The sequence below is a fragment of the Atta cephalotes genome (genome assembly GCF_000143395.1).
Source record: "Atta cephalotes unplaced genomic scaffold scaffold00018, whole genome shotgun sequence".
In the NCBI taxonomy this organism is placed as follows: Eukaryota; Metazoa; Arthropoda; class Insecta; order Hymenoptera; family Formicidae; genus Atta; species Atta cephalotes.
This window is the reverse complement of record NW_012130082.1, coordinates 2099626-2120105: the sequence shown is the minus strand read 5'-3', so window position 1 is coordinate 2120105 and position 20480 is coordinate 2099626. Positions and strand designations below refer to the sequence as shown.

The 20480-nt window shown below is 34.2% G+C and overlaps 1 protein-coding gene across 1 annotated transcript in view; it reads right to left on the bottom strand.

The window, feature by feature from the left end:
* Positions 1–17746, bottom strand: part of LOC105618748 (neurogenic protein big brain) — a 20603-nt gene extending 2857 nt beyond the window's left edge. Inside the window, 2 exon segments of the mRNA XM_012200280.1 lie at positions 14919–15045; positions 17437–17746. Of these exon segments, the coding sequence (XP_012055670.1) occupies positions 14919–15045; positions 17437–17746 (437 nt within the window).
* Between the last annotated feature and the right edge of the window lie 2734 nt (positions 17747–20480).

Here is a 20480-nt window from a genome sequence, read left to right as displayed (position 1 = left end):
TATTATTGAGGACATTATCAGAAGTTATATACTTATATTATTGTAATTTTTGCAAGATAATCGTGATAAAAAAATTCTTTTTTTATTCGTTTCTTCAGAAAAAGAAAATTGTCGCTCGCCAAAAATAATCACATATGGTCTTCTATATGGCAGTAGTGTCAGTATGTAGAAATTATATCGCCATCGAGATATGATGTACGATGATTTTCCTATTGAAGCTTGCTATGAGACATGCACCCCGCATAAAAACCCCCTGCGGTAAGTTGGTCCCAACGGTGTAATGTTTATATTAGCTAGTGCATCCTCGAGCCCTTAAATGTGACCCCGATGTTTCCTTTCATGACATTTCCCTTGCATAAAATTCTCGTTGATTTTCTCAGTTCATATAATCATATGGGGTCGCAGAGATATGACCTCCAAATCATATCCCACGAGTGCTCATGCGGTTGCACTTCACACACACTCCTAAATTTGAGTTTGTTTGTCAAAATAAGGAAATAAATGTATATCAAGTGCAAACATATATAACATAATTAAATGTTTTTATAGGCCACAGTTGTAACAGCTTTTTTCAATAACTTGAAAAAATTAATTCAATCTTAATATTTTATATAACTTTAAGTGTCTCTCGTTATTAATTTTCTCAAATTAAAAAAAAAGTAAATTTTAAATTGTTGAATGGAAAAGGTACAAAAATGTGTCAATTTTTATAGGTTAAATATTACACAAATATTATAATATTTTTTATTATTTTAATCTTTTTACGTTTATTTATTTGATGAATATTTCCTTTAGTTCTGCCTTTTCATAACGAGCTTTCATTCGTGCTATTTATACATGCATGGACTATGAAATTACTTGGTTCCGCCAAGATTTCTGAAATACAGCATTTAAATTTCAATAATATTACCATAATCATATTTCTTGCATCATCTTCTATCACCTTTTTTGCCTCAATTCGTAGGGGTTTAGTGCACAAATAAGATACGAAAGTAATTTTACTTCGAAGAAATTATTAGCTGAGTTTTTTCTCTCTCTTACTCTAAATTTTATGTATTTAATTTAATATCGTAATAAAATTTTTTTTATGAAAACATTTTTTCCCTTTTTGTCGAGCAATTTTTTAACTATGATTTAAGTTTTGATGAGTTTTTTTTTAATTCAATTTACAATCAATTAGATTAATTTAGAATTAATTAATTTTTTCTGTTCTTAAAATTGAAATCGATGTTCTTCAAACGCATATCAGAGACGCTAAATAAGATTTAAATAATTCGTCCGTAATAATATCTACTCATGAAATTTTTACAGGAATACACCTGTGCAAAAGTGCACCGGTTCTCGCCCCTCGCAACTTTGTCCGGTTGTCTGCTCGCACGATCGCGATTAATCCTACCGCTAAATACTGAGCTCGAGTTACAATTCACCGCCCCTCGCTCCTATTCTTCCTCCTCATCAGACTCGAAACACCCCGTCTCGAAGTCGCGATTGCGATACAAATGACAGTACTCACTCCCCTTCCCGTCCTCTCTTTTCTCTCCACCGAACGTGTCACAAGAGAGCGAATTGATGAAATCAGAAATGCAGATCATGACCGCACAATTGGGATCAACTGCGACAGCCGACGAGAGTCCCCGATCGGATAAGGGAGAAAAAAAGGGCAGCATTTTTGTATTTACATGCGTGCCCTCGCGTGATAAGCGGATTTTTACTTCTTTTGCGAAAAAATCGTCCGGCAATATGCGTTTCCCACGTGGATACGTTACGCAATCAACGTGCGAATGCACGAGAACGATAACGACGTATTTATTTTTCTTTGTGTGACTTTGCCAGAGATGATTCTGTTGAAAAGCTCTGTGGATATTCTAATGAATGTGTATAATATAATGCAGACCTGTCCAAAAAACTTCAGAACTAAAATACAAAACCATTGACGCAAAAAAATCAATATGGAGATTGTAAAGTGTTGATATGCGTTTGAATGACGCTTATCAACACTTTACAGACCATGAAATCTTACTCACATTGAATCTTTTTTGTGTCGATGATTTTGGCTCCGGAACTCAAATTGGACAGGCCTGATATATGTAATGTATAATATTTTATAGCAGTTTATTCACGGTTCTTTAAAAATCGGTTTTTCCAACAATTATCAACTGAAGATAAATTAAATGCGAAGCCCTTATTGTTAAAAATCTGAATATCTTCTATTATTTCCCTTTATATACTATATTCATTATAGCGTAGGCGAGAAGTTTTTTACGTCTATTTATCACGACTTATTTAATTCTGCATTTCTTCATGCATTTTCGAATTTGATTCCGGACTTTATTATCTCAAAACTATTTCCTATTCATAGTAGATAGCAAGCTGACGTCATTTTGTCGATAAATAATGCAGCTTACTAACTCAAGCTAAAATCTTTTTAAGCTTTTTAAATACAATTTTCAAACTAAATGAAACTGAAATCTATCTTCTATATTTTTTATTGTATGTAAATATTATAAGTTAGATAATTAATGAAATATTTGTGCCTATTTCAAGCAATGTAGATCGTTTTTAATCTCGGTTCAACTTTTTTATTTTTTTCTAATTCTTAAAATTAAAAAAAGAAAAGTAAATTGAATAGAAATTCAAATTTATCTACATTGGAAACAAGCATTAAGTTTTGATACAATTGGCATCATATTTTATGTCATATATTATTGATAAAAGTAGAGCCAGAATGATGTTTTTATTTTGAAATTATCAAGCTTTGTATTTAAAATTTTGCCGAATTTATCCGAATCGAGTAATACAATAAAATGATATATATTTAGACGTCCTCTGAATTATTTTGCATATAATACGTTTATTGTCGCTGGCTACTAGCTTTCGCGAGAACGGCGATCTCGTATGAAAGGCGAGTCGAATGCATGCAAAGAGTAGTTTCATGGGAGAAATTCGACGAGGTTTCGACCCGGGAGGCGGGTGCGTTCTCAGGCGGGATCGTCGTGCGTGATGAAAAGCGCGTGGTCATCCAGGCGAGACATGATGGTGGAAGGTTTAATCTTGCGTGCACTTGACTCGAGAGCCGCAGCCAGTGCCCGATGCAACCTGTGCACCGTTTTCGCGATTCACACGCGAGGGGTGAGAGAGACGCCTCGGCGCAAACCCCCAGGGTACGTACGTCGGTGCGCCCGTTTTAAATAAATTTCAATTCAACGGGGATGGGAGGATGGACAGGGGCAGGATATGTATCACTCCGAACCCACCCTCCGTTGTGATTAACGAGCTATTGATACCCCCTTCTGCGTGCTGGACCACGGATCCCCTTCTCGAACCTTGTCGAGACGTGATCAACCCCCTCTGTCCTGGATTGCCTTCCACTGCACCGAATTCTGGACACTCCAAACCGCTTCAGAATCCCCTTGTATGAGGAATATCGCACATGTGACGAACGCGATAAACGACGAAAGCTCAGAGGGTCTGAGAGATGATGCGTTCGCTTCGATACCATTATAAAATCTTGGGAAAGTTCAGATGCTGAGGTTAGCGTGGTCAAACCATGAAATTAGAACGTAGATGAACCGTAAAGTCATTACTAGGCGACGAAGGAGAGATGACGATGGATTTGATTTCATTATTAACTAAATTAAAGTTGTATATCGAGCTTATAATTTTAATTAATTTATCACAACGTAATATTTTAATTTAGAGAGAAAATACAGCTTTGATTTTAAAAAGTTAGAATAAGATTTAAAAGTTTTAAATCTTATAAATATTACACTCCTTCTAAGTATAAAAGTATCTAAATAATTATATTAAAAAATATTATAGTGAAGTAATAAATAAATTTCTTAACAAAAACTTCTCTTTTTTGAAATATATAGAAAGCTTGATTCAAATAAAACTAATTTGAATGTGAATATTCAGTGTCTCAGTATATTATAAAGATTGATAGATATTTTATTCAATAATGTATAGTGAACTGCAAACTAGGTATACCTAGAATATCAACGAGTGATCATAGGATACCGCTTTTTTCTCGAGATAAATGTGTTTTACGAAGATGAAAGAACGTAGAAAATGTCTCCAATGGGAACCGGACCCGTATCGAATAACCGTGGGAGCAATGTATAAATGTCAAAATGCTGAAATTATTACACGGCGTGATTATTATTATAATTCCTCCGGCGTGTTGTACGCCAAGTTCATCATCATCATTCGAGTCTTCTGCGTGTCCCCTCATTACAATAGCTCGCCGCGCTATGGGTTTTCTTGCGTCCGATGCATCCACCTACTTTTACGTTCTCCTTTCTCACTTTCAAGAAACTGGCGTGTCGCCGCCAGAACCGGGTACGCGGCCCGATGATTTCGAGTTTCATCTTTCGTGTCTGATGCGGTTTCTTGTCCGAGGTGTGTACGTCGCGTCGTAACAAAGCACAGGAATTCCTATAAAAGAGAACGAAGTATATCGGAGAAACAGGTCGCCCTACAATTCCGCCCTCTGGTATTGTTTATGATTGAAAGAAGACAGGAAGCTGTATACGCCGATTAAAATACCGAATTCACCTACGCACAACGTGCCCATTAATTTTTTTCTCTCGAAGCGAATTGTGATGACACATAATTTACTTCGGCTGTCATTGAAACGTGCAATCCGTCGCGTTATTATATATCCTTATACAACAATTCATAATTCTTTCTTAGTTTCTGAACGTAAAGTAATAAAGAGATGCATTTCTTGACAAAAATGAAACACGGTAATGATAATAATACATTTTCTTTCTATATTTTTTCATTCATTTCAACAATCTTCTTCAGAATCTTAATGTCATAATAATATTACGATAATTAAGTCATCGACTGTAGGTTAAATTGCAAAGTGAAGACATTTTTAATATGCGAAACGAAGGAAAGGAAGTTGCATAGATTAAACGAAATCTCAGACAAAGCGACGTAGTAAATTGCGAGATAGTAATACAGCGGAAATAGTAGGGTCAAGGGATAATTGGTATCCCTTTTCAAGACGACTGGATGGAAACGCACTGCAAGGGCAGTATAGTCATTTGCTAAGCCTCTTAAATAATAATCCAAATGATTTCCTTCAAAATAACTTTCAAAATAAATTCGATTGCAACTCTTCTGGATAGAATTAAAAGAGAATAATTAATATATTTCTCAAACTGTATAATATTGTTTTAAAATACACTATAAAATATTATTTGAAACAGATACTCAAATAACACTATAAATTTATGTTTCAGTCGCATTATTTTAAACTTCGCTTTTGTATTTTCGATAGATATTGTGATAGACCATGATCTAGGAATTTAGAAAGAATCTGAACCCGTATGTAGAAACGATGTAAGAATTCTATTGATCTTTTAGGTATGCCAAGAACTACGCAGCTGCCCTAGAGCGAGAGTAAATCGCGCGTTCTCCTCCATATAAATCCTGTATAAATCGCCTAAGCTGCGTCTTCATACATGAGGATACACGTGCCGGCCACATGTTGCACAAAAGGAATCCTCCGTGGTCCTTTTTGGGCGCCGTACAGCGTAAGTCGCCGTCACAAAGGAGTTTTAGAGCCCCATAAATGATTCTCCTTCATCGGGGGGCATAGTCGGAGGGGTCCGACGACGCGGCAGATGTTCTACGTCTCCGGGCCTCCGAAGACGTCTATCTATGCCGGACATGCTTAAGGATATATAACACCGGTAGGATTAAGAAAAAAAAAAGAAAAGGAACGGAAATTCACGATCAGCCCACGTAATGTTCCTCGTGTTCTGCAAACCATGTCACACGCGATATTAATTTCGGCACGAGCTGTAATTCGATCTGACGATATGCATCTTTCGAAAATACGGATCAAAATACTCGTAATTAAATAAATTAATTAATCTGTTCTAATTATCTATTACTCTTTCTTCCAAAATTATATTATTCAAATGTTGAAAAAGAAATATTTAAATATATATATCAGAGGCTAGATAATATGTTAAAATATTTCTTTTTTCTAAATATTTTTTAAATATTTTAATCTGATTTACTTTAATGTATTGTAGATATATTTGATGGAAATAAATATTAAAATTATTAGGTATGTATGAGTTTAATGTCAACAGCCATTTTATTATATTTGTCGTAAATTGGTTAATAAAATATTTTATAATTATATAAATTATACTTTCCAATTAATTTTTATTTTATATATCTCAAATTACTTTGGTAAAAAATTTATTTAATTTTTAAATGACATGAGATTAGCGCCATAATAAATCCTCGTCGACATGTGATTTCTTAAAATAGTGCATAAAATTTCGGTCGTGTCACGAAGCTAATTTTGAAGTACAAAATGCACGCGTGTATCCAATCTACCGTTCCGCAGGGAAGAAATAGAAAGGAGGTTGTTGAAAACGAACACGTGGTTGCGACCATCTGTTGGCATCCTACTACTTCGTTCAACTTAACTCAAACCGGCTTGCCTAATAGTGGAAGTTCTTTCTTTCTATTTACGAGATCTGCCGATGTTGACGGATCTTATAATAGAGTTTACGGTTTTTTGATCTGACAGCTTTACATTATTTGATACATATGTTCACATTCGAATAATCAAAACGACCGCATCTAACGATATTATATAATTAATATTATAAATGTATACACTAAAAAAGTTTACTAAACTTTAATACATATTTCTTTAAATAGTTTTAAGTAAATATTTATTTAGAATTATTAAAATACATATTTATTAAAAATTAGTATTTTTGTTCAATGTATAATATTTATATGTAAGTATGTTAAAAATAAAAGAAAATGATTAAAGTATAATAAATTACAATTTATAATGTATATATAATAATTTATAATGTAACAATTTATAATGTATATATAAAATAGAAATTAATGTCTAATAAAAATAATATGTAAAAATGAATTTCCTAAAAGAGCAACACTAACTTTTATCAAATCTAGTAGTTCTCACGCTGAGACTTATTTCTTCAAGCGCGGCAAAAACTCACGTTCTTGTTTAGTCTGGAAACGTTAACACATACTCGAAAATATAAAATATCTCTTCACGCTCACCTTTTCATAAAGAAACAAATTCCTCTTGTAACTTTGAGAAAATATCTTCCTAGAACTTATGAAATAATAAAAAATGTTTGTCAAAAACTAAAAAGGTCGATTGTATATTAAGTAAAGGCAAAGGCTTATTTTAACTGTATAAACGACATATAAAAAGTTAATTAATTCTCATTATTTTCAAAGTTAATAATACCGTAAACTCTGCACCAATATGATACATGTCATTTGTATCATCGAAAATATAACATATCGATGAATGGAAGAGAAAGTTCGATTCTTCCAAAACAGTTCTAAAGGGATGGAATCCTTGATCATGCATTTATGCCGTTTTTCAATAAAACCATTTCAGGCATTAAAGCATTCCTATGTACTGAGAAAGACCATTCTACGTGACCTACCTGGCTTTCATGTACTTTCGATCCGAAACGCCGATTTCTCTTGTCCATCACGTAACAGGACTAACCATTGCAAAATTATTAAAAATCGCGTGTATTACAAATTCGAATTCATCACATTTATGCTCTCAAAATTGTATTACCTATACATTGTTTAAGTTTTGATGATGTTTTATTACAATTCATCTTTTATCATATAATTATTGTGTTCGTTTATTATATCGCTTTCGAAATAATACTAATCAAGCGTAATAATTATCGCAACATAATTTTGATTATAATTTATTCTTTAACAAGGAACTTAATAGAAACATTATTTTATTTATTTAATAAGGAACATTAAAAGCTGGATGTTCCACTTTTGAATAAACCATAAAGTAATTTATCTAATGGAAAGAAGAAGAGAGAGAGAGAGAGAGAGAGAGAGAGAGAGAGAGAAAAGCAAAAATAAACTAAAATTTATCGAAATTGGAACAATTACAGCTTAAAACTTGAAAAAATTTAATTCATTTATAAAAACTAGAATTATATAGGAACACAAAAAGTAAACCTCGTCTGAAAACGAAATATTATAAATCGCAGAAGAATTTTACGAGAATCAATTTTGTTGATATGAAAAGCTTTTCGAGAAGCACGGATTAAGAACTCAATATCTGAGAGCCTTCGAGTAGACGTGAATATTGCGTGTCACAGCTAAATCTTACTATATAAATCATGCTTTCGTGATTGCAGGATCCTCAAGCAAAGATGAACTTCTCTCTATCATCTTTATGCAAATACCTATCGATTTGCGATAGAACATTCCTATATAATACGAGAACATCGCTATTTTACAACATTGAATCATCAGAGAATAACTACCATGTAAATCGTTTTTACTTCAATTTTGAAGAATTAAAAATAAAGTTAATAATAAACGCACTTTATGGAAAAGAGGTATTTCAAAGCTCAAATTTTAAATTTATATTAAAAAAATCCAAAGTTCCTAATGTAATTATTCTTTTTATTTCACTAAATTATAATAATTAAGACTTTTAAATTTTTGAAGTACATATTTTAAAGTTAAAGTATTCTATTTCAGTTTATTTTACCATGTTCAAACATAATTTAGATCGTGTTGCGATTCATAGTTACTTGTTTCAATTATAAAGGGAAATGTACTTATCGGATAATAAAGACCAAAAAGAAGTAAGGAATAAGGATGATTGCGCGTGATCCTTCGAAGAATTGTTAATCTTCGATAGCAATGGTTCGACGATCGCTAAGAAGGACACCATCACCCCTATACGAACACGAAAGCCGTGCGGCGAAGCTGTTTTCATTCCTGGACATCCGGTTCGCCACGCGCACCGCGGGTGTCTTGCCTGACGTCACAACACACCTGCCACACCACACAGCTGTTTCCTCGATTCATAGTAATAGTAAGGAACCCTTTTGATAAATAGGCTTAGCTCCGACCACCTTGCAAGGCACCCTTCAATTTTTTAAAAAGTATTTAAACAAATTAAAAACCTTGGATTTGTCATCTTTGTATAATATTATCCATCACGATCAGCGAAGGTATCTCGATAATTCAAACTTTATATGATGTATTGTTAACGGAATCTCTTTTAAAGTTTTCATAGAAACTGAGAAAACTGCAATACTAAAAGAAACGAAATCTAAAGGAAGGAAAAGAATTGTGAAGAAAGTATAAAAGAAAAAAAGAATGAAAGGGTAAAAATTTCTTTCTTCGAGTAAAACTATCTGCACTGTAGTTACATTTGTAGACATAACTGTATAAGGAATGTGACTGCAATGCAATTTTCTCAATAGTCTCATCAATTTTAATGTTAATAAAAAGTTTTTAAAATGAATATTTCATAATTAATTCTGTTATTTTATTCCTTTATAAGTTGAAACACAAAATAAAATTATTTTTTATTTTACAAGATGTGATTAAGAATCATCACATCGACTTTATGTTGCGTAAAATTTATCATTAAAAATTCAGAAATTTCCCGCAAGACTCCACATTTTTCGATTTTTTCTTCTGTTCGCGGAACTAATGATTTTCTCAGTCGCAGGGTCCGAGAACTTTTATCTTTCTGCATGATTGCACTGGTTTTATCGCTGCGTGAGTCATATTCTCAAACACGTCGTATCGACCGACCTCAGAATATTCGAACAAAAATTATTCGAGCGGATTCGCTTTGCATAGATTATGGAGTCGTAAGCCGAATTTTATTGGTGGCGTAGTTTTGGCGCCGCCAGAGGAACTAGGTCTACCTTCGGCAGAGTGGAAACCTATCGATTGGAAATATCGAAGAAAAACCTCGTCTGAAAAGATGCCCATTTATATTGTGCGTCGTGCATGCTTACCTGGCGCACGTGTTTCGACATTTCAATGAGCTAATCTCTGATGCATCCAATTTCGCGAGTATAAAGCACTTTCTTTGTGGCGAATGTAACTCCGAATCGTCTAATCTGCAATAATTTCTAATAACTGGAGAAGCAAAATTGAACACACTTCTCTGTTAAACATTTTGTATTCTTTTTAAATATATATATATATATATATATATATATATGTTAATATATATAATGTTATATATATATATATATATATATATTTAAATAAAAAAACACACTATCTAATATTTTCACACATTGATCAAGGAAAAAATTGTTTATAGAATTAACGAAATAAATAAATAAATTATAATTTTTAAATATGTACTCTCTAAAACTTTTAGAGTGAATCTTACTCTAAAGAGTGAAATCTCATTTTCTTAAAGATTAAAAATTGAGCTATTCTTTTTTAAGACTGGCTCAATTTTTACTCTTTAGAATGAGATTCCACTCCAAAAAATTTAGATAGAAATTTATATAAAATCAAAATAGAAAAATGTTTCCTTGTTTATATTATTTTATGTTATTTATATTATTTGTATTATTTGCATTATTTATATTATTAGTATCTTTGTTTATCTCGATTGTACTTATACGCTCAAAAATACGGATTCTAAGCACGTGCCTAGTTTGCCTAGATAAATAAGAGATTTCGGATTTTTTTTATCTTAACATGTGAGCAGAATAACTTTTGAAATAAAGTCTTTCGCCCTTATAAATATAAAAGTTACTGTCCTTTTTATCATTTTTGCAGGAAAAAATTACTCCCTTGCCGATAATAATAGTAATGGAAAAATCCTGTAAGACTGTAAGTATATATAATGAAGAGATGACAGTAAATTTTTCACGGATAGTTAAATTCGCGGCTGCCGTTTCTATCATTTTTTTTCTTCCCTCTTCTACCATCACGTTTTTCGACCCGGATAGTCTCACTTTGGGGTTTATCGGATGGTTTTTATATTTATTACCTCACACGCGCCGCGCAGTCGGCACTGAGAATGATCCCGGACGAGACGATAGGGACGCCAAAACCCATCCCTTGGTGGTTCCCCATAATTTCTTTCCCCTCGGCCCCCTCCATCCCCTCCCGGAAATCGCCTCCACGCGTGTTTTACACCCGCCGCTGTTAGCCAGCGGAGTCGCAACAGATGCAAGTGCACTCTTCGTGCTCTCGTTCTCTTTCTCTCTCTCGTTCTCTCTCTTTCTCTCGATCTCACGCCCTGACTTTTTTTTCTGTACCAAGCTCGCCGGTATTCCCCCGAGACGTCTCGGGAAAGGGCCCTGTTGGCCCCGTCCGGTTAACTAGAGTATTGTTCGATTATTATTTCAGTACATATCGCGCACTTGTTACCTCTTTGTGCGGTCATATGGTGGTTGGAGGGTGACCGGGCAAGTGTCACACGAGATGGAGAACGTGATGAGATATATAGAAACGTGCAGCATCACTTCGCATGGATGAGTAGAAAAAAAGAGATAGTAGGATTAAGAAATTCAATTGGGTTAATGAATATAATATACTGATATAAGAAATCAAAATTTAAAACAATAACAAATAATAAATACTGTAAAAAATAAATAATTCTTTTGCAGATTTTTTTGCAGAATCAAAATGTAAAAAAGAAAATAGTAGATTATCTTGCAGGCCTACTTTATACGAGGAGTAATTCGTTAATATTAATGATGCTTGCAGCTGATACATGCAATAAACCCGATTTGTATCAATTCAGTAGGAAAGGTGTATCGTAAAAAAAAATAAAAAAACAGTAGTGCAGATTTCAGACACATTGGAATGAATGCAGATTATACATTCATTTTAAATTTGGAGTTTTTGTCGACACTGTATAAAATTACTGAATATGAATGAATAATAATTGTCAAGATGAAGAATAATTTGAATGTAATAAAAAAGATAGATGCACAAATCGAATTAAATAGGCTTATAATTTTTTACATGTATAAATATGTATAGTAAAAATGTTGCTCGATCGGAATTTATAGCTTTAAAGTTGTTGAAGTAAGAAAGTGAAATATTTCATCGGTGGTTCAGTATCCTGAAAGCAGGCGCCGCGAGCACGGACACGCGACGTGAAGGATAAAGCCAAATTTGGTGAGGTACATCGTTCGGCGGCGAAGAAAGGAACCTCGGAGCGGAGCGGAGAAAAGAAGAACGGACAATGATCTCCGCAACGCAACGGCGGGAACATCTGTCTCGGCAGTGGCGGCGCCGCTCTTCGAATACACCGAAACGGCGTGTCCTCCTTCACGGGCCGATCTGCCCGATCCCGATGCGATGCCGTGAAACTTGTCCCACCTTGGTGTGTGCATGCATGAGTATTCATTATCTTCGTCCTCTCCTCGCTCGACGATACCGACTCGCCGCCGCCACCTCGTGCGTTCCTTTTTCCGCGCGATCTTTTTTGGTCCACGGGGAAACATCTGCGGCAGCTGCGAGGCGGTGGACCGCCGGGACTCCACTTCTCCACGTACGAGGCAGGTGCTCACCTTCCGAAGTTCTCCCTCGCCTGCCAATTACGCGTGCCTCTTTCTGCCTCTCCCACTCCTCTCATCGCATCTCTTCATCCACCGCCTTTACGAGCTGCTGTCGCTCTCCTTCCGCTCTCCGTCGCGCTGCCACCACGGTTTTTCTCTCACCTTCTCTCGTTACCGTCTCTCCTGCACTCCCATTTTTTCCTCCCCTTCACCCCCTTCCTCATCTATCACTTGGCTTCGATCTCCTTCATCCTGTTTTGCCCTCGTGCCAACTTCTTGCATTTCTTCGAGCGTTTCAGTATATACTTCATCTTTCGTTATCAATTACTGAGCTTGAGAAGTTATTAAATATATCATTCTTCGATGAATTTATATTTTCGCCAATATCCGATAATTATTATGGAATTGTTACATACGATATCATCTTTTCATTCCTCTCTTCAATGCTTTCTCTTCTCGTCTTTCGATCTTATTTTACACGTCTCTCATGCCAACTTGTTGCATTCCTTCGAACGATTTAATACTCGCATCTTATCTAAGTTAATTACATTAAAAAAGAAAGAAAGACAGAAAATAAGATAACGTTTATTTCGCGCTCTGGAATAGATCTTCTCAAGTTACAAAAATACTGCAAATTTAAGAAATATATAAAATTGAATTGATAAAAATATAACCAATATAAATTTTAATATATAAGAAAAGACAGAGAAAGAGAGAGATTATTCTCAAGCAAGACTTCGCTTCCTGTAATATTACAGTATAATAACAGCCGTTATTTGAAGAGTATAACATTACACTTTCTCATTCTTTAAATGTCTCTCTGAAAATTAAATGAGCATTAAACGTAGAGTAATTATTTCAGGCATTCCTGATATCATTCTTTCCCCTTCTGTCGTCGTCTCATTCTCTCATCTTGTCCGTTGCTCTCGCTTCGTTTCACACTCCTTGCACTCTTTCGGCTTTTTCAGCTGCCGCTTCGAAAGGACGATCTACCCGCACTCCTTCAAACGATATTCTGCTTCTTGGTCCAGCGCACGATTCTACACACACACACACACGTATATGCACGCGCCTTTCCCTTTTTATTTTTTTCTCGCCCTTCAGGAGAATGGAGGCCGTCTGCCCACGGGCGAGATCGAAGCACGTGCACCGGACTTGCATATATCGAGAGGGCTATTTGAGAATCGCTCGAAGGTATTCGTGCTTTCGTACATCATAATATTTCTGAGGCGAATTGGGATATTCATGCCTCGGCACGAAGTCCGTAATGGGCTGTATTTTTATTCACAATGTGCCAACATATCAAGTTTACGTTATAAAGCTTGAAACACAATTGAAAAGTACAGACAATAGAAAATCGGTAGGAAATAATAAATTTCGATTATCTGAAATCATGTATATCTGGTATGCATGTACGTTTCAGATGGGTTCAATCTGTTATTCCCGGTTATTTTGCTTATATTTTTGAATTTTGTCTCAGACTTAGAAAGTGCATTATCATTATCATGAAACTGTTATATATCTGGCGACAAATACTTTACGTTTACTTTATGCGATACGAAATATTTCATGTTGGAGGAACTTATCTACGTTTGCAAGATATGCGTGATATTTTTTACAGCTACAAGGATAAAAATCCTGGTCCTTGGAACTTTACGGTTGAACTCATCGTGTACATACTCATAAAAAAAAGCATCGGTCTTGCAAGTTTTTAAGCATGATATTTTTATGGCATTTTAATTTAAGCATTTCTTGCACATCCATAACGATGAAATTCGTTTTTTTATCTTCAACAATGCACTTCTTAAAAATTTTCCTTGAAATTATCAAAGAAAGGCATAAACAAAGCGTTAAAATTACCGAAGAAAACATTTGCCTGTTCACCGTTACGCATAGCCGACGTGAAACAGAAATCACGATGTGGATAATATTTAGACTCCTCCCAAACTCGCTCAGGCCACCGGCCACGGTACGAAACACTTGGAAGAAAACTCGGCCCAGCTTTGGATGGGCCACATGCCTTCCTGGTTCTTCTATCTAGCAGCTGTCCTCACAAAGCAGTGTATCTCATTCCGAACACTGTCAAGGACCCACGCTACTTTACACATCGGATAACGCCGATTTTTATTAATATTCGTTATTTTTGTACTGCTAATTACATTTGCGATTAGATATTAAGGTACTCTATACAAAACTAATTATCGATTGTATTTTATGAATTTAAAAATTTATATTAAAATTCAAAGAATAAATCTAAACTCCTTTTTTCAAATTTATAAAAAAAATTATGCAGCTATTGCAATTATCTTACGATTTTCCTTAGGAATAAAAATATCTTAGGAATAAAAAACTTCTGCATGACATATCATAATATATCTTCGTTGCACTCTAGATCGTCAATCATTTCATTGTTCATACTAAGCGAAATGATAACCATCTTGTGAGAGAATATCTGCCAAGTTTTTCTACGTTCAAACTTATTCAACGGTTGTTGACGACTTCGACCAATCTTGCGCAACCGACTGAATTATTTTCTATCAAGGTATGTTGATTTTCAAAGACGAAACTCACCCATAAAGCATCGCCGCCCCAGCTATGCCGCCACCGCATTGTGCCGCCACGTACAGTACAGCGCGAAGTGGGGAAATCCGTCTGCACAAAGCAAACGATACCGAAACCGCTGGATTCACGTGTCCACCTGCGTGCAGAAAGTTTTCCATATAAAAAAAGGAAAGAATCAAAGAAGACAGAGGGAGATTGGACAATTCTTCTCTCGATGAATTGACTTATACCCTGTTGGTTTGATCGACGCTTCTTTCTAGTGACTTTCATTTCTGTTCATTTTTTTATTTCTGACTAAAAATTGTAACGTTAATAAATCCAAGAAGAAATAATTGCCAGTGACACAAGTTATAAGATAAGACGAGCTCAATTACGGACGATGGGTTGGATGAGCCGAACAGGGACAGTGCATCCCGTTTGCGCTCGAAAAAAATAAAGATACTTTTAGATCGACGCGAGAATTTTTTATTTTTAATCACCTTATGTATTCTAATATGGATTATAAAATAGAATTCTTTTTAAGTTACAAACGGTCGCTTAATGAATGAGATTAACTTCTTTAGATTTGATTTTAATGGAATCATGCTAAAATTTTTTTTAATTCGATCCAAGAATACAGAAAAATATTGATTGAATTAACTTTGGAAATCTGGAAAATGAATGATCCAGAATTCTGATTAATGCTTGTTTTCACCAATGTAGATTAACTTTATTCTCAGTTCAACTTACTCTTGGTCTTTTTCTAGTTTTTTTTCTAGTTAAAGATTAGAAAAAGACAAAGAGTAAGTTGAACCGAGATTAAAGTTAATCTACGTTGGTGGAAATGGGCATAAGTCTATTAGATTTTAGGTTAAATTCTAATAGATTTTCTAAGGAAATTCTAAATGTTGGTTATTTCAACTAGAATTTTTTTAGTAAACTTAATCAGAAATTTAGTAGATTTAATCAGAATTCTAGATCGTTCATTTTTCATCTCAGAATTCCATTTAATTCAAACATTTAATTCAAACATTTTTCTCTTTGTATATTTTAATAAATAATTCATACTAAAAATTATATTTTTTTCTATTTTTCCAATATGTATATTTATTACGTACATTTGTTTTCAGATAATAATCAATAGGAGTAAATAAATTTCGAGGGATGATATATTCAAATTTGATGTACATTGTGCAACAGTCTGAAATGTCTGAATGGATTAAGTTCGTGCGCATTCTCTGCGTTTATTTATGGAATGATAGCGAGTCGGGAGCAAACGCGATCGGGTTTCCGGCATATAGTACGACAACCGAGAGTTTATTACACGCATCGTATGTCGCGTATCGTGCGTGCCGGCGGAACGTACTCGAGAGTGCCCACATACGTTCCAGCCACGCACAACATAGTAATGTTGGCCGCGCCAGCGTAATCGGTTAACGAGCCAATCGAGAGAAATCGCGAGGGCCGTCGCTCATGAACCTATGTACAAGAAGGAACAGAACCATTGACGCAACGAGATCGTCGAATTAAGCAGTTCGCGACCCTTTACGTAATTAGTCTCTGAACGCTTTATGTAGAAGCCTTGCAGACGCAACATCAAATGTGTTTATAATTCGAAATCAAGCGGACTATTACATGTAAATATAAGTGTTTTTATGAATATTTATGCAAAAAAACTAATTTCTCTTTGAAATGCAACAATTAAATAGAACTGCACGGAAAAAAGAATGTTTATTATATTGACAGCATTAATTTAATTCAAAATAATTTTATTATTTTGAATACACAATATTAGCGAAACAAACAATATTTTATTAAAATAAGGACAGATTTGTTTCATTAATATTAACAAGATTATTTTTTAATTAAAATATTAATTAAAGGCCGAACATCTGACAATTCTTCCCGAATATCTGGTATATCCCTGATATTAATTAAATAAACAACATTTTATTAAAATAAGAGTATGACATATTTGTTTCATTAATAATGTTGAAAATTAACAAGAATTATTTTTAATTATAATAATGCTGTTAATGTAATATCATTTTTTTAGTTACGCATAAATGGAATAGAACGCTCTCTATACTTTTTTCATTTCACGTATGTCAAAAAACATTGACATATAAAATTTTAACATATTAGGTGTAGTAAAAAGAAATCCATTATTTTTGCATGAAATTGAATGGAAAAATGAATTTCTTTTTACTATACCTGATATATGAAACGAAAAAAAGATAAATAGATATAGATAAATAGACATATATAAGAACTTATTACTCCTTTCTAAATCATAAAAACAAAATGAAAAATTAAACAAAGTTAAAATTACAGTTAACTAATTTTTTAATTATAAAAATAAGAATTATTTTAATTAAAAAAATGTTTAATTTCAAAAACTTTATATAAGTATTAACTATAAAGAATCATCTTGTTATTCTGACAAAATCATTTCTCGAAACTCAATGACAAATGTACGAGTACATGACTCCCTATTTTACTTTCATAACAATATCATTATAATACATTAATACATTAATACCCTTACCGCTTATGTGGCTGAAGATGAGGGAGATCGCAGCGATAGCGAAACCGGAAGCTACAGCGGTGGCTAACGCAGAGAGGCCGCTTCCGGATACAGCGGAGGCGGCGGCTGCACCAGCCACTACGAGGCTGAAGAGAAATGTGGCCAAACATTCGACAGCTACCGCTCGCCATAGCTCTAAACTGCGTGCCTCGACGGACATGGGTGCCTTTCTATCAGTCACATCGGCATTGTTCTCTCGGAAGGCCGATAGCCTCGATAGAATAGTCACAATGTGCGCGTCCACCTCGCGCGCCAACGTCTCGTTTGCCATTCTCGATCTCTTTGTTTCGCGATCACCGAATAAAGAAAAAAAATGATACGACAAAAAAAAGTGATAATCCTTAGAACATGCTCTGCGCACAATGTGACGCTCACGTGCACTTTTCTATCGTTAATTACGATCACTGATAGATGATTCGTTCTCCACCACTTTAGATCTTTATCACTCTTGGATCTTCGCGGATAAAAATTTATAGGAACTGATTGTTCTTTCTCACGTCCCTCGGTATTGTGATAGTTCGTGGTGGTTCCCGGCGATTCTCTCGAGTGGAACAAACTCGGGGATCGCGGCCAGGTCGAAGGAGAACGCACTCGATGTTGCCGCACCGGCAACACGCTCGCGAGTGACAAGCCGACGTAGTGGAGAACGAACAAGTGGGCCCTGCAGAGTGCGAGCGCGCGTTCACCACCATCGTACCACCCCCTCTCTTCAACCGTTATTTCCTACGTATCGGTGCATCTATAGAGCTGCATTCTGCCTTCTCCATCACTATCACCGACATCATACCACTGACACTGACACTCTACGGACACTAATTTTAATTCTTTGATATTTTTCAAGCGTAGAGTACATTGACTTTTAGTAGACTCTTGTTTCTCTTTTATAAAACCAGGTGCGTTGATTTTTTTATTCAAATGGTTTTTAGACACAGAAAGTATAAATTATGTATTTATTTATAAGAAGTTTATACAAAAAGAGAAATGAAGATATTACTATTAAATCTATAATTTTATTCTCAATTTCTTCCTCCTTTGCTTTGTCTACACTTACATTATTCATCTGATCATTTTATCTTTTAAATATTTTATAAATATTTATTTATCTTGTCTTTCTTTATATTTCTGAATTTTCTTTTTTTCTAAAATATCATTATAATTCACAAGATTCTCGTATAATTAATTAAACTATACAATTATTATTAATAGAAATAAGAATAAATTAACTATTTCTATAATTAAAAATTAGGATTAAAATGCCTTTCACGCAGTGAAAGTACAAAATAATATTTATAATAAACGCAAATTAATTTATACTTTTCATAACTTATAATAAGTGGACATTTTATGCTTCAATAACAGGCTGTTTCTTTAGAAAGAACATTTTAATTCTAATTTCTCATCATCTTTATTTATCATGTTAAAGCTAATGTACTTAATTCATTTTTGATTAATCCAAAGGGATTTATTAATTAATAAATGTTTTGTGTTAGTTTTTATAAGACAATGAACCACATTCTCAATATTGTAGTTCGCCATTCTTAAGCTTTAAATCAAGAATTTTCTTTATCTGCAATAGATATAGTATTTCCTTTATCATATTTCGCGTATGGATAAGGATAAATCATAGTATGTAATTAATAAAGTCAAATAAAAAACTCAATAAAAAACAAATAATCCGCCACGTGACGACGGACTACTTTTATAACATCAATTGCTTGTCTTTGCAATGACATCGTAACCGACGCTTGTAATAAATTTAAATAATACATTAAACAAACTTTATCGTCTCCTGTGGGTAATTAATTAAAATTTAATGTCAGGCTTTTCTCAACGGGTATGTTTCTATGTGTAGTCCTGATCTTATTGATATCTGCCTGTCGATTGCTGATTCACTGTCATGGTCATATAAATGGGTGGTTGGCTGATCATCTCTTTCCTGGTCGCTGACATTATTAGCACTGGTGCTGCCATTTTTTCCTTGGTACATTGTAATTTTATATGATATAAATAAATTATTTCCTCGGGTATGGATTTTAGCGGACGATTGCAAGGTTCGGGGTCCAGTCGATCCCAACGGTTAGATCCGGAGTAGGAGTGTGACCGGATTCTGAATATTCTCCAATTAATTACCCTAATTAATTAATTCCGCAGATAAAATAATTATATTATGTCTCTGGCACTCACTACTTGATGGTTGCCGCTCAGTTTTATCTACAACTGATAAGGTTAAATTAATTCCGGGATTCTAGGATTCAGCCTCTCTCGCGACTCTAGATTGCCTTCAGTAATCTCTTCCTTCCTTCCTTCCTTCCTCTCAGAATGGTCTCTTGTAAGCTTCCGCGTTATCGGAGAATAATCCATTGTGTGCTTGTAGTCTGTTCGCAATGAGGATGGTACACACAAACACAACACTTTAGTTCTTTTTGTATGAAAAAATTAACTTTATTCAGGCTTATAAGAATAATTTGCACATTCACACACACTACTCGCTCGCGTATCTCTAGCTATCGATTAATCTTTCCAGGAGGAAAGAAGAGGAAGAAAAATGAACTGATGCAAAAGTTCAGCCAAAAAGAATGGGTCTAAAGAGTTTGTAGATATGTTGAAATATTTCGTCACACGTACTCTTATTCGTGTAAATTATAAAACGTATAAACATCTTAATTATAAACTAAATATTCAAAATCACATTTTTGCAATTCTTTGGAAAACTCTAGCTTTGCTATATATATAAGTAATAATAAAGTATAGTTATAGAATATATGTATAAAACGTATATTTATTTTATAAAGTACGTGTATCAAATAACGAACACTACAGAATGTAGTCACATATCTTTTAATTAATAAAATTTATGTTTTCCATATGTCTTCATTAAATTTTTTTATCTCGATATCTGTTTTTAACGGCAGAGAGAAAGAATAAATAATAATAATAATAATATAAAATAGGATTGTTTGGTATACTTCTTAGATTGATTTAAAACCTTGATTTTAAAAATAGAA